This window comes from Pleurodeles waltl, chromosome 3_2 (genome assembly GCF_031143425.1).
Source record: "Pleurodeles waltl isolate 20211129_DDA chromosome 3_2, aPleWal1.hap1.20221129, whole genome shotgun sequence".
NCBI classification, from domain to species: Eukaryota; Metazoa; Chordata; class Amphibia; order Caudata; family Salamandridae; genus Pleurodeles; species Pleurodeles waltl.
The window spans coordinates 125349315-125372983 of record NC_090441.1 but is presented as its reverse complement, the minus strand read 5'-3'; the positions used below and the strand labels follow the sequence as shown (position 1 = coordinate 125372983).

The following is a 23669-nucleotide window of genomic DNA, read 5'->3' as shown; positions in this document are numbered from 1 at the left end:
CAGAGAGGCACCCCTGCTGAACCATGAAACCTAATTGAATTGGTAGTGCCTTAAAGCTGGCGCATAGAGTGTAAAGTGCTGCTTTGAACATTGTGACCAGCTTCATTAGCAAGCAACAACACAGTGTGCTCCAAGAGTCAATGTAGGACAGGCTTATTCTTTCAAAGCCTGCTCATGCATCAGTAACTCTTTCACACTCTGGAATGGGTCTGTGTTTTTTTTACCGTACAGGCCTGCCAGTGGGAGAGAATATTTGAGTGAATAGTAACAAGGAACGGAAACCACATGCACCCAGGCAGGGTAGAGAGGATCCTGGCTACGTTCTGCAAGACTAAAAAAAAAAGTAATCCGCTCTGGGCGTAAACTTTTATATACAGATCTATTGAGTGCTTTACACTCTAGGCGTAAACCTTATGCACACAGCCGCTGAGTGTAATGCACTCCTTATATACAGACCCGCTGAGTGTAACACACTCCAGGTGCAAACCTTATATACAAATCAGCTGACTGTAATAAAATGCAGGAGTAAACCTTATATAAATGTCCGCTGAATTGAATACATCTATGCGTAAACCTTATATGCATATCCACTGAGAGTAATACGCTCTAAGCATAAAACGTATACACAGACACGCTGAGAGTAATATGTTACAACAGCAAACCTTATATACAGATCAGCTGACAGTAATACAATCCAGGAGTAAACATTATATACAGATCCACTGAGAGTAATCCGTTCCAGGGTAAACCTTATTTAGAGATCTGCTGAGTGTAATACCCCCAGGTGTAAACCTTATATACAGATACGCTTAGAGATTAATACGCTCCAGGCGTAAATCTTATATACAGATCCAATGAGTGAAATATGCTCCAGGTGTGAAGCTTATATACAGACCCACTGAGTCTAATACGCTTCAGGCAAAATCAGATGGTCTATTATCAGAGCTCTTATATAATGAGATATACAGATCCGCTGAGAGTAATACGCTCCAGGGATAAACCTTATATGCAGATCCACTGAGTGTAATATGCTCAAGGCGTAATCAGAGAGGCTATTATCAGAGGACTAATATAATGATATTGCTGCCATAATTTGTCGCTGCACTTGTAGAATCTTTTACAGGACAAGTAGATTTATGAAGCAACCTGTCCCATCCACAAGTAGATATTTTATTAAATTCCACACCCCTGAACACAATCCAGGCGTCAACCTTATATATAGGCCCACTAAATTTAATATGCGCAGGTGTAAACCTTATATATAGTCCCACTGAGTCTGATATGTTCCAGGCATAAAGCTTATATACAGATCTGCTGAGTGTAATACGATCAAGGTGTGAACCTAATGTACATATCCATGGAGTGTAATACTCTCCAGGTGTAAAACTTGCATACACCCCCACTGACTGTAATACGCTCCAAGTGTAAATCGTATATGCAGATCAGCTGAGTGTAATACGCTCCAGGCTTTCCGCCTAGTCATCCCGCCTACACACACACACACTTTACAATGGCAGTAATTAGGGTACGTCACGTAGCAAAGGGCAGTGATCACACTGGGTGACATGTTTTGATGTTATCATTCCATGACTGTAGACTAATTAGCTGGTGAGAAGTAAATCAGACCCAGAACCTAATGGGATTTGTGGAATTTCTGTGAATTATGGGAAATAATTCACGCGTATGACAACATATCCGAGAACAATGGGTTTTTAAATCCACTAATTTGTGTCAGTGACACAGCAACTGGCCCAATGACCACAACCAGACACAGCGTGGAGGCCTCCGTCATCTTTGTCGTCTCCTGGGACTCGCAGCCTCAGTGTTCAGCGTGGGGGAGGGTTGATGAAGCAGAAAATGAAGGTTTTGATTTATTAACGCTTAAACGTAGTGCTGAAATAATCATGTGTGATATTAACCGAATTAATTAAGATTGTACGGGGACAAAATGTGCCCTCAGAGTAGTTTGCCATCATTTATACGCGTGCTTTATATAACGTGGTGAATTAGAATTGCACTAATCCGACATAATCATAAACGTGTGCTACGATTTGCTTGTTTGAAATGCTTTAGCTTAGCATTACTTTAGCGGAGGCTTTGGCCTAGTTGCCTGGTCTCACGGTTTAGATGCTCGTATTTTTCCACTGTGCTATTAAACGTGTATTTTGCTTGAAGCTGTACTTTTCCACAGAAACTGTTCACATGCTTATCTTAAAGTTGGTGCCAGCCTGGCATATTTTCTCTTTAATTCAAGGTCGACTTGCAGGTGCGGACAATGGAGGCTCTGAGAGTAGGCTAATTAGGAGACAATGTTGCGATCTGCGTACCCATCTCCAAGGATAATGTATGCTTAAGTAAAAGCTTGAGAACTGTCGTGTTTGATTGGTCAATTTGAAGCTAACCTATGAACCCTCCAATGGAGACCCTACAGGACTTGAACTGTTGTCTATAAAAATCAGGTGCACGAGAAGAAGGTAGCCATTTGCCCGCGAATACGAACATTTTGACTTCGTAGCTATTATGGCCCACTTTGCTGCAACGCCATTTTGAGAGACTTTGATGCTTTCTCTAATCGAGAGAAAGAGACTTTAAATGATTCTTGTCCTAGAGACTGTAACTTTGATTTGATCCCTTTGCATGAAGTAATAGTTTTACCTTGCCACCGTGAGGCATTTGCCCCGTCCACCCCTGCCCCTTTGTCCCGTCCCATGCTGATCGAGAAACGGTACCCATGCTGACCGAAGAACGGTACCTGTGAGACGAAGACTTCCTTGTATGCTGATCGTAATTGGTAAATATGAAAGGAAATTGTAAAATTGCATTGTGTTTCTTTTAGGTAACCAACTGCTGATTTTGGTAAGAGCCCTAGATAGGAGTTTTCTAAATTAATGTTACTAAATAGTTTTTGCATGAAGTCCCACATGCTGATGCTAATTTGAGGTTAGACGAGGATTCCATATGTCGCACGATGCAATTTGAGATCTTGTTATGCTGACTAAATGTACGCAATTAGTTCATTACAGATTATCGTATTAGTGCTTTGCATTGCCATTATCGAATGCCTTGTGATTCAAATGCTTCATAGATTACACTTGTTCCGACGTTATGGACAGCTATTAATGTTCATATATGTTTATCATTTGGTGTTGAGACACATTTACATTGTGCTAGCTTTGTTAATATAGGGAAATAAATTCACTAACTTTGCAATAAACTGGTGTGGTTATTCCTGACTGAAAGGTCAGGGTTCGCCGAAATGTATTCTGGATTAATAGTTAAGTGTTATGTTGTTCAAGGTGTTGCTTATGTTCGTTATTGATTATTGATTTGATGTGATTGATCGATTAAGAGTACAGAGAGTTCCCACTTAGTCAAAAGATTCATCGGCCTAAAGAGCGTCCGAACACAGGTAAAATTATTACTGCGGACCGCTCTATCAGTAGATGGTAGCAGAGGACGGTTTCGTCTTTTGGGACCCTGTACTATTAAAGTACATGGTGTCGAACTAACGGTTACGCATTTTGAGACCCCATTCGAGAAGTTGAATTAGATTTTCTTGGATAAAACAGATTGACAGAATGATGATGGGCTAGGTCCACCGCGACTTTCCCGGGATCTCGGAGCTTGCGAATGGAGAGAACGGAGGTGTGGAATCAGCGTTGGCGGTACTAGTGATGGTATGAGTGAAGTTAGGGTTTTGCGCTTGCACAGCTTATTGCCGCAGGGTGTGTGAAAAGGTTGCAAGGATTTTCTTTTTGAGGATAGCGGAGGTGCGACTCCGAGTGTAGAAGTAGTGAAGTCGTCGAACTTCATAGAAATAACGGAGGTGCGACTCCGAGTGTGAGAGTAGGGAAGTCGTCGAACTTCATGTGAGTGTGGCGCTTTGTGCATAAAAAGGTCCACGTGGTTGTTGTTGTTGAGACGGGCCCTGCGAGGTCAAGAGACTCCGGAGTATGTTGATCCATGTTGTGGTCTGGGCGGTTTAATAGGTTGATCGGGCGTGGTCAACGAGTCGGTACGTGTATTAGGGAGTGAAAGAAACTTCGACTTCGGGCTTTGACAAGATTCTAAGGGCCATATTTATACTCCGTTTGCGCCGAAATTGCGTCGTTTTTTTTGACGCAATTTCGACGCAAAACTAACGCCAACTAACGCCATATTTATACTATGGCGTTAGAGGCGAATAGCGCCAAAGTTCCCGGAATGTGCGTCATTTTTTAGCGTGAACCCCTTCCTTGCGTTAATGATATGCAAGGGAGGCGTTCCCGTCTAAAAAATGACTCCCAGGCCTTTACGTGGTATTTATACTCCCGGGCAAAAGAGACGCCCGGGAGTTGGCGTGGCTAAAAACGGCGCATTTGCGCCACTTTTTAACGCCTGCTCAGGGCAGGCGTTAAGGGGCCTGTGGGCTCAAAATGAGCCCACAGGTGCCCTCCCATGCCACCAGGGACCCCCCCTGCCACCCTTGCCCACCCCAGGAGGACCCCCAAGGATGGAGGGACCCACCCCAGGGACATTCAGGTAAGTTCAGGTAAGTATAATTTTTTATTTTTTATATTTTTTTTTGGTGGCATAGGGGGGCCTTATTTGTGCCCCCCTACATGCCACTATGCCCAATGACCATGCCCAGGGGACAGAAGTCCCCTGGGCATGGCCATTGGGCAAGGGGGCATGACTCCTATCTTTACAATGATAGGAGTCATGTTGATGGGGGATGGGCGTCGTTAAAAAATGGCGCAAGTCGGGTTAAGACGATTTTTTCGACGTAACCTGACTTGCCCCATTTTAAGACGCCCATGCGCCATTTTCCCCCTACGCCGGCGCTGTCTGGTCTACGTGGTTTTTTCCCACGCAAACCAGGCAGCGCCGGTCTGATTGCGCCGTCTAACGCCATTCCATAAATACGGCGCCCGCATGGCGCTTCAGAATGGCGTTAGACGGCGCAAAACTTTTTGACGCTAAACTGCGTTAGCGCAGTTTAGCGTCAAAAAGTATAAATATGGGCCTAAGTGCACTAGAACAGATCATTGACAAGTTGAGAGTAGGTCTGCGGGTCAGATTTGCTTGCGAATGTGGGGACTGAGAAAGACCGAATAGCGGCCGAGGCTGGTGAAAGAGATCGAATAGTGGCCACGGTTGGTGAAAAGTCCCTAAGGTCCTGAAGCGACTGTGTTACCCTTCCTGTAGTAAACCGACAGATCTGTTTTATTTTTGGTAGCTCTCAATATATGCAAGAAGTTGTTACGAAAAGAGGTGAGTGAAGGAAGACTAGCCGCGAGGCTTTGTCAGCCGCAGTGTGTGTGAGTGTGACGTCACTAAGAGCCGCGCTGAGATAGGTTGGTGGGTGAGACGGGTCGCGCACGGATTGGACGCAGTCCGTGGGACTCGATTGGAAGGGGAAAGGCAGGTGAAGAGTATTCCGGGAATTAAAGTCACCTATTGATTACAAATTTGTGCAATTAAAGTTACCTATTGGTTAAAGTTTTGTGGAATTGAAGTCAAATATTGGTTATAAACTTTGTGAAAATAGAAGACGAGAAAATTAAATTCCTTAAAGCATTTAGGAGCGCAATGAAGGGGGAGTCTTACATTAAAGCGAACGTAGGAGAGGAGACGCCGCCCGAGGGTACACCAGCTTACATTGTGATGGAAGAAAAGGGGGTAGCTCCGTGCCTTTGGCTAAAGCAGTGGCACAAGTTGACAGAGAAACATGGGAGCGTAGCGTTTCCGATATACGGGACATTCAATATAAAGATTTTAGAAAATTTGAGATTCACGATGTACGACATGAAGGTGCCTCCAAGGCCAGCACAGTTTGAGGCTCTAGCAATTTGGGAACTGATGGCCAGACAGCAACAGCAAAAGAAGTTCGAGACCAGAATGAGGAAGGTAGAAAAGACACTAGCGGATGCTAGGTGGGATAACGCACAGAAGGTGTGGAGGTCGGATGTATTGCAGGGGATAAAATTGTTCCCAGCAATTACTAAGGAAGGAGAAGAGACAGGTAAGAAAGCTACCTGTAAGACAGACAGAAAGTGTTCTAAGGATAGAGAGGACGAGGAAAAGTTGAGAAGAGAAGAGGAGTTAGAGGATGAGGAGTTGATAATGCAATTGCTGAACGACCGTCCACCACCTTATGCGGAGAATGGACAAGGTCCAAGTACCAGTTCTGCCCCTCCAGCACCGATACAGAGCAATGAAACCCAGAGTTCAGGAGCATTATCGGGATCTAAGGACCCGAGTCTGCTGCTCACCCCGCAGATACCACAGGTTAGGAGAATATATCCAGATGTGCCCGTGTTGAAACCAGCAGAAAATTATCAGCCGCAGATGCCAGGGTACTACAGTAGTGATAACGGTGCAGGAATGATTCTAGATCCAACAGTAAGGGGGGTACAGAATGGTTACAACCCAACAATGGCACAAGCTGACTCAACTCAGTTTATGATGCCTCAAAAGCAGGTGCAGGGAGGAAACGCACATGTTCAAATGACGGGGAGCCAGATGGGCATGCCAGCAATGATGACCCATGGTGTGGGAATGAACATGCCACAGAACATGGGGAACGGACAGAACCCAGACGCGATATCGTTACCCATTACTGTAGGTCCAGTGGTACCTCTGTATAGTCAGCCTAATTCGGGTCTGAACAGTCAGGGATCAATGCTGCAGAATGGGACAGAAAGAAGGTGCATAGAAAACACTCCAGGGATAACTCCGATAGCGGCTCAGCCAACTGGGTCTGGGTCCTTGATGGAGTTTAGTCCTATATGTGCTCAGTCAACACTGGTGAGGTCGAGCCCCCCACTGATAATACCTCTCACATCGAACACTGAAAAACTGCCGCAGCCATCGATGGCAGTCGATGTGAACGCTACCCTGATGGGGGTGAATGCGCAACAGTTGACACAGTGGTTCAACAGCCTGAATTCCACACAAAGTCCAGCTAGTGGGAAAGGAGAAAACTATATGAATAGGGTCAGGTTGAACATGGAAGCACAAGAATTGGTGGAAGGGACAATGGGTGTGAACAGGTTAGAGTCCTACACGGAAGAAGAACTGAGGTATCTATGTCCCAGAATTACGAAGGAAGTGAACAAGATACATAAGAGCTTGCAGGAAGCAGCTGACAGAAACGGGGTTGACATAGACAAGACGAAGCACTTGAGCAGGAGCTACAGGTTAGATTTTGGGACCACAGATTTTGAACACATGAGGTCAGCAGGCATGAAGACCCACCTTAGAGAATTGTTGCAGAGTGCACAAGTGTGGAGGTGCTTGGACAAATGGGAAAGCAGGTGGGTAAAGAGGAAGGACAAGAGGAGGGACAGTGCTACAGAGCACAATGAGAAAAGACCGCAGAGTGGTGATACAGTAACAATGTTACCAATGAGGGAAACAGCAGGAGGAAAATTAGTACATGTACCATGGCACAGAAGCGACATTCAGTCCTTTACGGACGACTTTCCCAAACTAAGAGAGAAACCAATTGAATGGTACCAGCAGACTGATAGGTTTGTGAAACTTGCAAAATGTCTCTGGGAAGACCTGAATACTCTGTTTGAGATTGTGGTTCCGGCAGATTTGTGGGAGGATTGCAAAAGAGCTGTAGGTTGGCCGACCAGTGAACCGGAGAGACACAGGGAAACGGGCGCACCATCACCTATGGTGATGAGCTTGTACTACAAGGTGATTGAGCATTTGAAAACGAAGGTACCCGCGAAAAACGTGGACTGGCAAAAGATTGACCGAACTGCCCAAGAGACTAAAGAATCAATTCATAGTTACTATGAGAGGTTGTTGAAGGCGTTCAAGAATTACAGTGGCACGGAAACAATTGAGGCGAAGGACATGCTCCACTTTGTCTTCAGATTTGTAGAAGGGTTGAGGCCAGAGATAAGCCAAATGATAAAGTCGCATTTGATTTGTTGGCAGTCGAAACCGATCGATGAGGTCTTGACTTATGCGAAATACTGTAGCGACGAAATTGAGGTAAAACAGAAAAGGCTGAAAGAGAAGGTGATGATGATGCAGCTTAAGGCAGCTCAAACAGGTCTCCAAGGTTTGCAAGGTCTGCAAGGTTTGCAAGGGATGCAAGGGTTCCAACAGCAGGTACCGCAACAGCAGTTGCAATTGCAGGGAAACATGGCGTTTCAGCCACAGGCCAGAGGCAGAGGCAGAGGAGGTTTTGTGAATAATGGCCCGGATTTGAACACTGTTGTGACGGGTGTACAGGCAATGAAGAAGGTGATGCCGTGTCATGTGTGCGGGATCGTCGGTCATTGGAAACGCGAGTGCCCGATGGTGGTGCAGGAAGGTGCAGGTGTAGGTGCGGGTGCAGGTACAGGTGCAGGTGTTGGTCAGCAAAACAATGATGTCAATGCATTTCAGACAATGAGAGGACCGAAAATGAGAGGTCCAAACTCAAATTTTCAGACTGTAAATCAATTGCAGGGATTACAACCTATGCAGCCGCAGCAGATGCAGATGCCCCGTATGCAGATGACGCAAATGCAGCCGATGCAACAGCAGTTACCTATGGTACCTAATCAGCAAATGCAAATACCCTTGGCACCAATGAGTCAGCAGCAAGTGATGGTTCCTCCACAGGTAACGGGTCAGGTAATGAGTACAAACGGCACAGTACAACAGTTCCCATTACACAGTGAGGGTGGAATAAATAACGTATGGGAGAGTGAAAGTTCAGGAGAAGAAGGAGATTGTGTGCTTGCGGCATCCTTGGAAGTTGATCAAAGGGGTCCGTACGTAGAGGGAAGAGTAATGGGTCATCGTGTCTCATTCTTGGTTGACACGGGAGCCACACGTTCAACAGTTAAGAGCAGTGAAGTACCAAATTTGCCACTCTCAGGGAGGACAGTTCAAGTGGTGGGAGTAGCAAACAGACATCTGACGAACCCGATAACAGATCCGGTTCCAGTCAGCATCGGTAACTATCAAGGGGTACATCAGTTTGTGGTGTGTGACTCAAGCCCGATAGCACTGTTAGGGAGGGACCTATTGTGCAAATTGGGTTGTTCGATAATGTGTTCAAACGAAGGAATCACAATAGAAACGAGCAATGATGGGGAAGAAGAGGACAGTGTAGAGGGGGATGAAATGGAAACGGTCGACGAAGAGTATCCTCTGATTTGTCTCTTCCCGATGATAACTGAAGAAGATATCCCAGCAGAATTACGGGAGACAGTCGGAAAGGAAGTGTGGGACATGACAGGGAAAGAGGTGGGATTGATGAGAGGAGTGGAACCAGTAAAAGTGATGGTAAAACCCAATGCGATCTTTCCCCAGACCCCACAATACCACATGCCACAAGACACCCTCATGAAAGTTGCCCAACTCATTGACGAATTTGTAAAGCAGGGGGTACTGAAAGAAGTGCTAAGCAGTCCATGTAATTCACCAATAATGGGACTAATAAAGCCAAGTGGAAAGGTCCGACTCGTGCAGGATTTGAGGAAAATAAATGACATCATAATAAAGTGCTGCCCTGTCGTACCGAATCCAGCTGTGATAATGTTTCAAGTCCCTTGCGATGCTGAATGGTTCTCAGTCATCGATTTGTCACAGGCATTCTTTTCTGTGCCTCTTCATGAGGACAGCCAATTCCTCTTTTGTTTCAAATTCCTAGACAGGGTGTACAGTTGGTGTCGAATCCCTCAAGGGTTTTCTGAGTCACCGTCAATATTCAATCAGGTTCTAAAGAAAGATTTGGAAGAGTTAGAATTGCCATTCGAGTCAACTCTAGTACAGTATATTGATGATCTACTGGTTGCATCAAAGACAGAAAATGGCTGCACAGCCGATACCATTGCTCTGTTGAACCATTTGGGAAGGAATGGTCATAAGGTGTCTCCTTCCAAATTACAGTTCTGTCAGAAGAAAGTGAAATATTTGGGTCACCAAATAGAGAAAGGGTCACGGAGAATAATGAAGGAAAGAGTAACAAGCATACTTCAGATGAGTCCACCAAAGACAAGGAAGGAGGTGAGGAAGTTTATGGGAATGGTGGGATATTGTCGCCAGTGGATCCCCAACTTTTCGTCTCTAGCGAAGCCCCTACTGAAATTGACCCAGAAGGATGCCTTGGATGAAATTGAGCTGAAAGGAGATGAGATGGATGCTTTTGTTGAACTGAAGGAATGCATGTGCAGGGCTCCAGCTTTAGGTATGCCTGACTACACGAAGCCTTTCACATTGTTTTGCCATGAACGTGATGCATGTTCTTTGTCTGTCTTGACCCAAGCCCAGGGTGGCGTAAACAGACCAGTAGCGTATTTTTCAGCTACTTTGGATCCGGTTGCAGCAGCACTCCCAGGGTGTTTGCGCGCCGTAGCAGCAGTTGGTATCAGCCTCACTCAGAGTGAAGGAATAGTGATGGGACACCCAGTAACAGTCATGGTCCCTCACTCAGTTGAGATACTTTTGACCCGCTCCCGAACGCAACACATGACTGGAGCAAGACTCACGAGGTATGAAACGATAATTCTGGGCTCACCGAATGTGCAGCTGAAAAGGTGCACTACGTTGAATCCAGCTACCTTGCTTCCTGGAGAAAATGCTGAAATTGAGAACGCTGAAGACGTCGAGCATGACTGCCTTCAGGTGACTGAATTTTGCACAAAACCTCGACCGGACATCAAGGATACTAAGCTTGATGTAAATGACCAAATTCTTTTTGTTGATGGTTCATGTCTAAGAGATGGGATGGGGATTTTGAAAGCAGGATATGCTGTATGTACTGTAACAGGTGTTTTGGAAGCGGGATGGCTTCAAGGAGTCTATTCTGCACAAGTAGCAGAACTTGTAGCCCTTACCAGAGCATGTCAACTGTCTGCATTGATGAAAGTCACCATTTACACTGATAGTCAATACGGGTTTGGGATTGTGCATGACTTTGGACAACTATGGTCACAGAGAGGTTTCCTGACTTCTTCAGGATCCCCAGTGAAGAACGGGGAGAGGATAAGGGAACTGTTACATGCCATTCAAGTGCCAGCTGAAGTTGCAGTGGTAAAGTGCAGTGCTCACACGAAAGGACAGGACTATGGGCCTGATTCTAACTTTGGAGGACGGTGTTAAACCGTCCCAAAAGTGGCGGATATACCACCTACCGTATTACGAGTTCCATAGGATATAATGGACTCGTAATACGGTGGGTGGTATATCCGCCACTTTTGGGACGGTTTAACACCGTCCTCCAAAGTTAGAATCAGGCCCTATGTGTCTCTGGGAAATGCATATGCAGATCAAGTCGCAAGATTTTGTGCCTTGAACTGTATATTACTAAGGGATGATTGGAATACGATAAATGAGCCAGAACTCGAACCAGCTGAAGCATTTGCCTTGAAGGTTGTAGATACAATAGAGGAACTGAAAGCACTACAGAACAATGTCAAGGATGATGAAAGAGATTCCTGGATTAAATCACAATGTATAAAGAGACAGGACGAGTTATGGGTTTCACATGAGGGAAAATTTGTTTTGCCAAATAGCCTCTTATCACAGCTTGCGCGGTTCTATCATGGGCAAGCTCACCTAGGGAGAGATGCCATGATAAGATTGTTCAAAACTGATTGGTTTAACCCCAGATTTCGCCAAGCTGCAGAAGCAGTTTGCCATCGATGTGTCACTTGCCAGCAGATGAACCCAGGGAAGGGAACAGTTGTGAGTGCGAGTCACATTGGTAGGGCAAGCGGTCCTTTTAGCCGCATGCAGATGGACTTCATTGAGATGCCTGTGCATGGGGGTCTGAAGTATGTGTTGGTGATTGTGTGCATTTTTAGTCACTGGATTGAGGCATATCCTACACGTAGAAATGACAGCCTTACAGTTGCCAAGCTATTGTTGAGGGAGTTGATACCACGTTTCGGATTCCCGATCTCTTTAGAATCAGATAGGGGAAGTCACTTCAATAACGAGGTGATGAAGTTACTTTGCGAAGCACTGAACATTGAGCAAAAGCTGCACTGTAGCTATCGCCCTGAAGCATCAGGACTGGTGGAGCAGATGAATGGTACGCTGAAATCGAGAATGGCAAAAATATGTGCATCGACAAATTTGAAATGGCCTGACGCATTGCCCTTAGTGCTAATGTCAATGAGAAACACTCCCGATAGAAAGACTGGATTGTCTCCACATGAAATACTCATGGGCAGGGCTATGAGACTTCCTGCAGTTCCCGCAAACATGCTTTTGAATATTACAGATGATATGGTGTTAGACTACTGCAAAGGACTGGCTGACGTGGTTCGCTCTTTCTCTCACCAGGTGGAAGCGACCACCTTGCCACCGATCCAAGGTCCAGGACACGCACTGAAAGCAGGTGACTGGGTCGTGGTAAAGAAGCACGTGAGAAAATCGTGTCTGGAACCCCGTTGGAAAGGCCCTTTCCAAGTGATCCTGACGACAACTACCGCTGTGAAGTGTGCGGGGGTTCCCAACTGGATTCACGCCAGTCACACAAAGAAGGTGTTGTGTCCCACAGATGAGGAAGTTGAAGCGCTGAACGTACCAGTGCCTGATAAAGCAGTGCCGAGTGCTGAGACAGAACAAAAGCGAGCTGAAAGCGAACAGGCAGAAGCAGGAGAAAAGGAGATATTCTCCGACAACGAAGACACCAACTCACTTGGGGGAGACCAAGGAGAAAGTTCAGACAGCGACGAAGAAGCTGCAGGTGACAAAGAACCTGAAGCAGCTGAGGGTAGCAAAAAGCCTGAAGCAGCTGAAGGTGACAAGGAGCCTGAAGCAGCTGAAAGTGATACAGAGCCTGAAGAAAATAACGGTGACGAAGGGCTCGAGAAAAGTGAAAAAGTAGGAGAGCCTGATCAGAGGAGGGCTTTCCCAGAAGCAGACAATACAGAAAAAGAAAAAGAGAACGTGATTGATTCCCCAGAAGGAGAGAACGAGGCAGAACAGAACGAAAGAGTTCAAGCCTCTACAGAAAAGGCAGCAGGTCCATCAAATGGACATGGTGCAAAGAGAAGACTAAGTATCTCACCAATAAAAGAAAAGGGTAAAGAAAGTTTGAACGAAGGAGGAAGGCCGAAAGTGAAAGAGAAAAGAAAAGAAGTGACTGTTGTGGATCAATCGTCAAGTGAAGAAAAAGACTTGACAAAAGAGGAAAGTACCAGCGAAGCAGAATCGAAAAGGGAAGCTAAATTGAAAAGGAAAAGGATACCGAACAGGAGGTATTCCGGTCCTGAATGGGCATATGCAGTCAATGATGATTGGACTGACGAGTTTGTATCTCTAAGCATCGAGAACGAAGAAGAAGAAGAGATACCAATAGAAAAGAAAAGTTTCATAGACTCTGTCGATTGAAAGAGTAAATGATATCGCTTGCTACAATATAACGTGAAAGAAACAACCAGCTGAGACATTGTTAAACCGGATGAGACATTTGCTAAACTGATAAAGACTGAGTTATTGCCGAATTGAGACAAATGCTGCTAACAGATAAGTGACTGGCCTTTTGAAGAAGACGGTGTGAACATTGTGCTCGTTCAGCTTTGCAACTGAATTGATAAATAGTTTCATTTATAAGTGCTTCTAGCTCTCTGATTCTATACAGATCATGGCACCGAACAATAGAAAGAGATTTTGTAAATATGTGTGTATAGGCTTGGTACTAACATGTGTACTAATAATAATGGCAATTGTGTTTGGAATGCATGGAAAAGGTGAGAATGAGACTATTGCTGCTTCTACTATTGTTCCTGTTCCTGTCACTGAACTAACCCCATTGAAAAGACTAGCAATGGATGAGAGGCTCTTGCATGATAAGAAAGAGCTTTCGTATAACGTTTTCTATCGCTTGCTAACAGAGTATGTTGAGACTATGGATGCGAAAGATTGTTATGTGTGTACACAGATACCGACATCAGTAAAAGAAGGGGTAACTTATCACCACATGCCTCTTACATATGGGATTACATGTAGTATAGTAATGTCTAGGTTTTATGGTCAAACTAACATACAGTATTTTTACTCGAATTATGATGTTACCTTTGCTTATGTTCCTATAATAGCGCAGCTAAGCGAAACTGCAAGATATTGGGATTACAAAATTATGAGGGACTTTTTCGAGCCAATGCAACCTTTTGAAACGGCTCATGCTCATAGGGAAAACCTTACCTGCTCCGTCTCTGCTGTAGAAATAAGCTTTTTAGATCGCACCGATGATAGAAGGGCTCAAATGAGAGCGAAATTAGAAAAGGAGCTACATAAGAGGACTTCAGTAGATAATTATGATTTTGCTGCTATAAAGACACAAGGGAAAATAGCTTTAGACGCTTGGCATGTAGGGAAATGTTGTATATATCGAGGTGAATCATATTATGACAATATTTTTGTAGGAGCGAGTGAGTGCAAACATACGTTTATTTTTAAGGCCAAATGGACATTCATGATGGACGGACTTGACCCTGTCATTCCAGGGGTGTATTACATTTGTGGGCATAATGCTTATTATCGTCTTCCCAAGGGATGGTGGGGGGAGATGTTATTTGGGTATAGTGTTCCCAAAGGTTTATCAACTGGATGACGTATCGATGATTCAAAAGACATCTGGATCTCATAGTATCCAGAAAAGAGAGACCGCAGCTGCTGTGGTAGGTGATATATTTGGAGCCATGATTCCTTCATTGGGAGTTGTGCTGAATTCCATCAAGATACGAAAGTTGTCTACTATAGTGGATAACATGCTGACAAAGTTTTCAGGTGCTATAATCCTGATAGATGCTGAGCTTGCAGCGGAAAGAGCTATGACTCTTCAAAATAGGCTTGCTTTAGACATTCTTTTAGCAAAGGATGGAGGCGTTTGCAAAATGATTGGTGCACGTCACTGTTGCACCTATATACCGGATAATAGTGTGAAGATTAAAACTATGCTTGCTAATCTAACAAAAGAAAGTGCAGATTTGAAAGAACTGAAAGAACCAGGAGTGTGGGAGAAGGTTGGAAAGGGAATAGCTTCAGTGGGACATTGGATTGGGGGAATTTGGAATGGAATATTATTGAAAATAATAGAAGGAATATTAATAGTAATAATTTGTGTATTTGGAATTTGGGGAATAAAAAGGGGAATAATAATGATTATGGAAAGAATTAAAAGAAGAAAAGAAGAGAAAATTATGAAAAGAATGGCAGAAGAATACAAAGCGCAAACTAGGGGAATTAAAAGGAAGAGGGAACTGACAGAATTTTAATGGAATAAAATTTGTGGGCGTGGTTTGGTGTGATGACTAGTAGTCATCAGAGGAGGGATTGATGAAGCAGAAAATGAAGGTTTTGATTTATTAACGCTTAAACGTAGTGCTGAAATAATCATGTGTGATATTAACCGAATTAATTAAGATTGTACGGGGACAAAATGTGCCCTCAGAGTAGTTTGCCATCATTTATACGCGTGCTTTTATATAACGTGGTGAATTAGAATTGCACTAATCCGACATAATCATAAACGTGTGCTACGATTTGCTTGTTTGAAATGCTTTAGCTTAGCATTACTTTAGCGGAGGCTTTGGCCTAGTTGCCTGGTCTCATGGTTTAGATGCTCGTATTTTTCCACTGTGCTATTAAACGTGTATTTTGCTTGAAGCTGTACTTTTCCACAGAAACTGTTCACATGTTTATCTTAAAGTTGGTGCCAGCCTGGCATATTTTCTCTTTAATTCAAGGTCGACTTGCAGGTGCGGACAATGGAGGCTCTGAGAGTAGGCTAATTAGGAGACAATGTTGCGATCTGCGTACCCATCTCCAAGGATAATGTATGCTTAAGTAAAAGCTTGAGAACTGTCGTGTTTGATTGGTCAATTTGAAGCTAACCTATGAACCCTCCAATGGAGACCCTACAGGACTTGAACTGTTGTCTATAAAAATCAGGTGCACGAGAAGAAGGTAGCCATTTGCCCGCGAATACGAACATTTTGACTTCGTAGCTATTATGGCCCACTTTGCTGCGACGCCATTTTGAGAGACTTTGATGCTTTCTCTAATCGAGAGAAAGAGTCTTTAAATGATTCTTGCCCTAGAGACTGTAACTTTGATTTGATCCCTTTGCATGAAGTAATAGTTTTACCTTGCCACCGTGAGGCATTTGCCCCGTCCACCCCTGCCCCTTTGTCCCGTCCCATGCTGATCGAGAAACGGTACCCATGCTGACCGAAGAACGGTACCTGTGAGACGAAGACTTCCTTGTATGCTGATCGGAATTGGTAAATATGAAAGGAAATTGTAAAATTGCATTGTGTTTCTTTTAGGTAACCAACTGCTGATTTTGGTAAGAGCCCTAGATAGGAGTTTTCTAAATTAATGTTACTAAATAGTTTTTGCATGAAGTCCCACATGCTGATGCTAATTTGAGGTTAGACGAGGATTCCATATGTCGCACGATGCAATTTGAGATCTTGTTATGCTGACTAAATGTACGCAATTAGTTCATTACAGATTATCGTATTAGTGATTTGCATTGCCATTATCGAATGCCTTGTGATTCAAATGCTTCATAGATTACACTTGTTCCGACGTTATGGACAGCTATTAATGTTCATATATGTTTATCATTTGGTGTTGAGACACATTTACATTGTACTAGCTTTGTTAATATAGGGAAATAAATTCACTAACTTTGCAATAAACTGGTGTGGTTATTCCTGACTGAAAGGTCAGGGTTCGCCGAAATGTATTCTGGATTAATAGTTAAGTGTTATGTTGTTCAAGGTGTTGCTTATGTTCGTTATTGATTATTGATTTGATGTGATTGATCGATTAAGAGTACAGAGAGTTCGCACTTAGTCAAAAGATTCATCGGCCTAAAGAGCGTCCGAACACAGGTAAAATTATTACTGCGGACCGCTCTATCAGGGTCACCTTCAAAACATGTTTGACAGTAACTGAGCACCACCACGGCCGAGCCCCAAATTAGCACAGACGCCCACAAAATAACTAGGCACAAACTACCTACCGCAGAAAACGAGGAGGGGGCAAAGGGAAGGGGAAAACAGTTCACTACAGAGCACACTCTCGTTCAAAAAAAGAACTCAAATGTTTCACCGACTTTGAGCATTGGTTACTTTGAGTATTAGTTCACTTGTGAGTTCTGTTACTCAGCAGTTAGTTGGTGATGACGCCGCGTGGGGGTGGAGCTTTGCACAGTACGAATGCCACCATGGGAGGCCTCCGAGGGCAAGCCTCAGGTGGGAAGGTGAGGGCCAGTGGAACTGTCCCACCAGGAGACCTGTCAGTGCCACTCACAAATAATGAGATGAGGAGCAAGTTACTGTCCCACCAGGGGATCTGCCATTGCCCCCCACAAATAAGATGAGGAGCAAGTTACTGTCCCACCAGGGGATCCGCCAATGCCACCCACAGATGATAAGATGAGGAGCCAGTTACTGTCCCATCAGGGATCTGCCAATGCCACCCACCGATGATAAGGTGAGGAGCAAGTTACTGTCCCACCATGGGATCTGTTATTGTCACGCACAAATGATAAGATAAGGAGCATGTTACTGTCCCGCCAAGGATCTGTGAATGCCACCCAAAGATGATAAGATAAGGAGCATGTTAATGTCCCACCAGGAGGTCAAGGAATGTCAACTACAATGAATGATATAAAGAGTAATACTACTGCCCCACCAGTAGAGCCAGGAATAGCATCCATAAATGATAAGATAAGGAGCAAGTTACTGTCACACCAGGAGATGTCAATGCCACCCACAGATGATAAGATGAGGAGCCAGTTACTATCCCACCAGCGAATTTGTGAGTGCCACCCACAGATGATAAGATGAGGAGCCAGTTACTGTCCCACCCGCGTATTTGTGAATGCCACCCACAGATGATAAAATAAGAAGCACGTTCATGTCCCACCACGAGGTCAGGGAATGCCATCTACAATAATGATATATGGAGTAATGTTACTGCCCCAACAGAACAGCATCTACAAGGAGAAGATAAGGAGCACTTTACTGTCCCAAAAGGAGACCTGTGAATGACGTCTACATATGATAAGATAAGGAGCATGTTACTGTCCCAACAGCAGATCTGGGAATGATGTCCACAAATGATAAGATAAGGAGCACTTTACTGCCATCTACAAGTGATAGGGAACAATATTACTAGGATAGTGATACTCAAAGTAGGGCCCAATGGTCATATAAGGACCCCTTGACCTTTACATGCGGCCCTGGGCTGAACAGCATCACTGGCCTTCTGTTTACTTTACAAAGCACTAACATTCATAATGACATTAAATAATTAAATAAATGGCAAACATTTATTTACAGGTGAAGTGAAGCACAAAAAAGAAAGCACGGGCGGTGCCCTCCAGTCCCTCCTAACTCTAAGAACACCTTCATTGTTAAGACATCTTGCAACAAACTTGTAAGAACACGATAAAGACTCTTCAAAATTCAAAATGTGTAGTTCAGAAGCGTTTCACCTTAGTACGTCAGATGTAAAATCAGTGCACTGAGATTTTTTTTCATGTTTTCTAACATCAGTTTAGAAATGCTCATACCAACCACCCCCTTCAAGCCTGGCAACAATGCCAATCGTCAACATGCACCCTCTGGCCGGCCAGCGTTGCCATAATACATCGACAACCTCATAGTTTATTAGATCAAATCCTAGAGAAGGTTTTGTACATGGCACATCCTGGGGTCATGTATTTCCAGATGCTGCTATAGGTCATAGTGAAGAACAATGAAGCAAAGTGAAATAAAACTATTGTCTAGGATCACACAATTTGGACAAGAGGGGAGCCAGGATTGCTGCCAGGTGCAATTCATCTACTAGTTGTACCCGTGTCACTTCCCTGCACCACCTGCGCCCATGCCCGCCTCCCTGCTGGTATCATTGCGGCCCTCGATCACACCACAAACCCAACTTTTTGCCCCCGCGAATATGTGTGCGGGTATCGATGGACTAGAAGATCCGTGAAAGCCGTCCACAGGTGATAGGATAGAAGCGACCTTACGGTGCGATACTGTCCTCTGGGAGACCTGGGACTGTCAGGCCCAGATGGAAAGAGAGGGGACACCTCGAACGCCACCCCGAGTCACATAAACAAAACTTTTAAAGGGGGGACACGAGTTTACTGCTTCCAGGGCCGCTGCTCAACACTGCCGCCTGCTGGGCCCCGGGGAAACTGCCTGTTGCTGTGCGTCGAAGGCTGAAGGGTCCTGTCCACAGATCAGCGCTTAAAGCAATCTGTGCATCCACAACTGTATGTGCCAAGAGGCTTTCACGTTACCACAGGCGACAAAAGCGACCTCAGGTTGGCATAGCGAGTTATTGAAAAATACTGCATACACCGTCCCATAGGACTCCCTCAGATTTCCATGCCTACCCGGAGGTTTCTGTGTCCAAACCCAAGGCTCCGGCCCCCACCCCTGAGGTTCCCACGCTCACAGCGGAGTTTTCCTCGCCCACTCACGAGGTCCCTGTGCCCACCCGCGAGACTCTCATGCCCAACACTGACGGTCCTATGCCCACCTCTAACGTCCATCTGCCCCTTCCTGTTTTCTACGTCCACCCCTGAGGCTCCCGTGCCCAGGCCTGATATTCTCTTGCCCATCCTTGAGGGTCCCATGCCCACGCCTAGGTCTCCCATGCCCATCACTGTTTCCAATGTCCACCCCTGCCCTGAGTCTTTCACTTCCAACCCAGTGTCCTCTACGCCCACCCTGAGACATTTACTTCCAACCCAGTGTCCTCTACGCCCACCCTGAGTCTATCCATGCACATCCATGAGTCTGCCATGCCCACGAATTAGGTTCTCATCCCTACCTCAAGGTTTCCATGCTCACCGCTCAGTTTCCCATGCACAGCCAGCCCCCCACCCGAGTTTCTCATGCCCACCCTCGAGGCGCTCATGCCCACCACGGGGCTCCCACACGCAACACTGAGTTCCTTCTGCACGGCCTGTGTTTTATACGCTCAACCGTGACTGTTTTACCATTTCCGCTCCCAGCCGTAGCTCCTCGGAGCCCCTCTTGCCTCCACCCAAGCTCTGCCCTGGGCTTCTTGGACTTCCAGATGCTCAGTCTAGTTTCTCAGCTGCCTAGCTTTCCTTATACTCAGCCCGGAGGTTTTCCCAGACGTGTGAGCTTTGCAGAGCGCTCCAGGCTCATCGCTGAATCTCACACAGTAGCACCTGCTCAACACTGGCTTTTCTAAACTTTTCATTCTCAACCCAGAGTTTCCTGGGTTTCAAGGTTTGTGTCCTTGTTCAGCCACACGTTCCAGGGCTCAACCCTGAGGATCCCCGAGTGATCCATGCTCAGCCTTGTATTTCCCAGAGTGGACCATTTTTAATCCCGATTTTCCCAGAGTGGACCATACTCAGCTAAGAGTTTCCTAGAGAGTACCATGCTCAGCTAACAGGTTCTCACAATGGCCCAATCATGCATTTCCCAGAATAGGCCTTGCCAAGCTCAGAGTAACCAAAAGTGGCCCATGCCCAACCCGGAGTTTCCCAAGAGTGGACCTCGCTCAGCCTTGGGTCTCCCAGCGAGAACAAAGCTCAGCCTTGAGATTACCAGTAAGGACAATACTCAACCTTGAGATTACCAGTAAGGACAATACTCAGCCTTGCGTTTACCAGAGAGGACACTACTCAGCCCTGGGTTTACCAGAGAGGACAATGCTCAGCCCTGGGTGTACCCGAGAGGACAATGCTCAGCCCTGGGATTACCAGAGAGGACAATGCTCAGCCCTGGGTTTACCAGAGAGGACACTGCTCAGCCCTGGGTTTACCAGAGAGTACAATTCTCAGCCCTGGGTGTACCCGAGAGGACAATGCTCAGCCCTGGGATTACCAGAGAGGACAATGCTCAGCCCTGGGTGTACCCGAGAGGACACTACTCAGACTTGAATTTACCAGAGAGGACAAAGTTCAGCCTTGAATTCCCCAGAGAGGACCATGCTCAGGCTTGAGTTTACCAGACAGGACAATGCTCAGCCTTGGGTACACCAGAGAGGACAATACTCAGCCTTGGGTACACCAGAGAGGACAATACTCAGCCGTGAATTTACCAGAGATGACATTTCTCAGCTTTGAATACTCCACAGTGGACCATGCTAAGCCTTGAGTTTACCACAGAGATCAATACTCAGCCGTGAGTTTACCAGAGATGACAATACTCAGCCGTGAGTTTACCAGAGAGGACAATGCCCAGCCGTGAGTTTACCAGAGATGCCAATGGTCAGCCGTGAGTTTACCAGAGATGCCAATGGTCAGCCGTGAGTTTACCAGAGAGGACCATGCTCAGCCTTGAATTCCCCAGAGAGGACCATGCTCAGGCTTGAGTTTACCAGAGAGGACCATGCTCAGCCTTGAATTCCTCAGAGAGGACCATGCTCAGGCTTGAGGTCTCTTAGTCGCTCATGCTCAGTTTCCACAAACTTCACCACACGCGGGTAACCAGCACTCACCTGCCTCAGGTGCCGGAGGAGCTCAGTCGCCTCATCCTGCCGCCCCTGCCTCACCAGCACCATCATGTCCTGAATCATGCTGATGCGCCTGTGATAGGGGGGAAGGGTCCCCGGCCCGCTCTTTCCAAACTTATCACTTGACTTCGCCATGAACGAAGCAAAGAAGTCGCCGCGGTCCCTGGAGGGGCGCCTTTTGCGGGAACCTAGGGGGTGCGGCGGGCTCTCGACCCCGCTGGCCTGGCACCCCTTGGTCTGCTTGGTGCCCATGATGGTTGAGCGCTGGCGCCTCTCGGAGCTTCATCCGAGCCGGCCCAGGGGGCAGCTACAGGTGGGGATGGAGCAGATCAACCCCCCACGCAATCTGCGTGGGAGAGGAGGCTGCCACCCAGGAATCAAGCGGAGAGATCAGGTTACATCCAGTGCAGACAAGGGAATCCAGAACAACAGTTCACAGCGAGATCCAGTGCAGGACGGTAACCCAAGCAGCCTGAGGTTTCCAGTAAGCAGTGCACAGGTAAATCAACTACAGGATGGCGACGCAGCAGTGATCCGGACACGGCACAGACAGGGTGGTCCATCCAAAGATCCAAGGAGCAACGCACAGCTGGATCCAGTGCACGCACGTGAATTTAAGCAGTGCACGTCTAAATAAACTGCAGGGTGGCTACCCAAGAAGCAGTGCACACGTGCATCCAGCGCCGTCGGGAGAATTCAACCAGAAGTGCACGGCTGGATGCAGGGCGGGACGGGGATCGAAATCAGTGTTGGAGATCACCAGTGCGCAGCTACATCCAGTGCGAGATGTGTAGCCAAATCAGAAGTGCCAGGAGGATCTAGTGTGTGATAGGGATCCAAATTGAGAGTGCACAGCCGGATCCAGTGCGCGCTGGGGAGAGAAATCAACAGTGCATCGCTGGATCCAGTGGAGGTTGGGTATCCAAAAACAGTGCACAGCTGGATCCGGTGCACGGTGGGGAGAGAGCTCAACGGGGCACAGCTGGACCCAGTGCAGGATGGGTAGCGAAAGACAGTGCACAGCTGGGTCCAGTGGAGGATGGGAATCCAAATCAACAGTCACAGCTGGGATCCAGGGGGGTGCGAGAAGAATCGGGGCCGCTGATCCCGGGCAGCACGAAGTTCCACAGAGTCCGAGGGGCAGCGATAGAGAGGAAACCGAGCCCGTAAGACAAACCCAAAGCAAACACCACACGGCGGACCCAGTATAGACAGGAGAGATCCACAGCCGAGGTGCAGCCCGCGTCCTGCGAACGACGATCCAGCGGCAGCGAGCACAGCTGGATCCGGAGCGGACGCGCAGGCTGGCCGGAGGGCAGAGAAGCGCCGCCGTCGGCTGCGAGGCGCTCCCGTGGGGATGAGGACGAGGGCGTGTCCGCGCCCAGCCCAGACCGGAGGACTCCAGCGCCTGCGGGTCCTCGAGGCTCGTCAGCCCTGCCCCGGGGCGGCCTGGGGAGGGCCCTCGCCAGCAGCACTCAAGCGTCCCGCCGTGCGCCCTGTCAGAGGAACTTCCTACCTGTGCACACTGCCCTACTAGCTCCCTTCCTACTGTCAAGGCACACTGCCCCACGAGCTCCCTCCCTACATGTGCACACTGCCCCACGAGCTCCCTCCCTCCCTACCTGTGCACACTGCCCCATTAGCTCCCTTCCTACTGTCAGGGCACACTGCCCCACGAGCTCCCTCCCTACATGTGCACACTGCCCCACGAGCTCCCTTCCTACACGTGCACACTGGCCCACGAGCTCCCTCCCTACTGTCAGGACACACTGCCCCACTAGCTCCCTTCCTACTGTCAGGGCACACTGCCCCACGAGCTCCCTCCCTACATGTGCACACTGCCCCACGAGCTCCCTTCCTACACGTGCACACTGGCCCACGAGCTCCCTCCCTACTGTCAGGACACACTGCCCCACTAGCTCCCTTCCTACTGTCAGGGCACACTGCCCCACGAGCTCCCTCCCTACATGTGCACACTGCCCCACGAGCTCCCTCCCTACTGTCAGGACACACTACCCCACTAGTTCCCTCCCTACTGTCAGGGCACACTGCCCCACTAGCTCCCTCCCTGCCTGTGCACACTGCCCCACGAGCTCCCTCCCTACCTGTGCACACTGCCCCACAAGCTCCCCCCCTACCTGTGCACACTGTCCCACGAGCTCCCTCCCTACTGTCAGGACACACTGCCCCACTAGTTC

General features: G+C 47.0%; 1 protein-coding gene across 1 annotated transcript in view; it reads right to left on the bottom strand.

Annotated features, from left to right (window-relative positions):
- LRRC75A (leucine rich repeat containing 75A) overlaps positions 1 to 23050 on the bottom strand; it is an 805747-nt gene extending 782697 nt beyond the window's left edge. Inside the window, exon 1 of the mRNA XM_069226974.1 lies at positions 21457 to 23050. Coding sequence (XP_069083075.1) covers positions 21457 to 21723 — 267 coding nt within the window. The 5' untranslated portion in view covers positions 21724 to 23050. The remainder of the gene's footprint in view (positions 1 to 21456) is intronic.
- Positions 23051 to 23669: the final 619 nt, after the last annotated feature.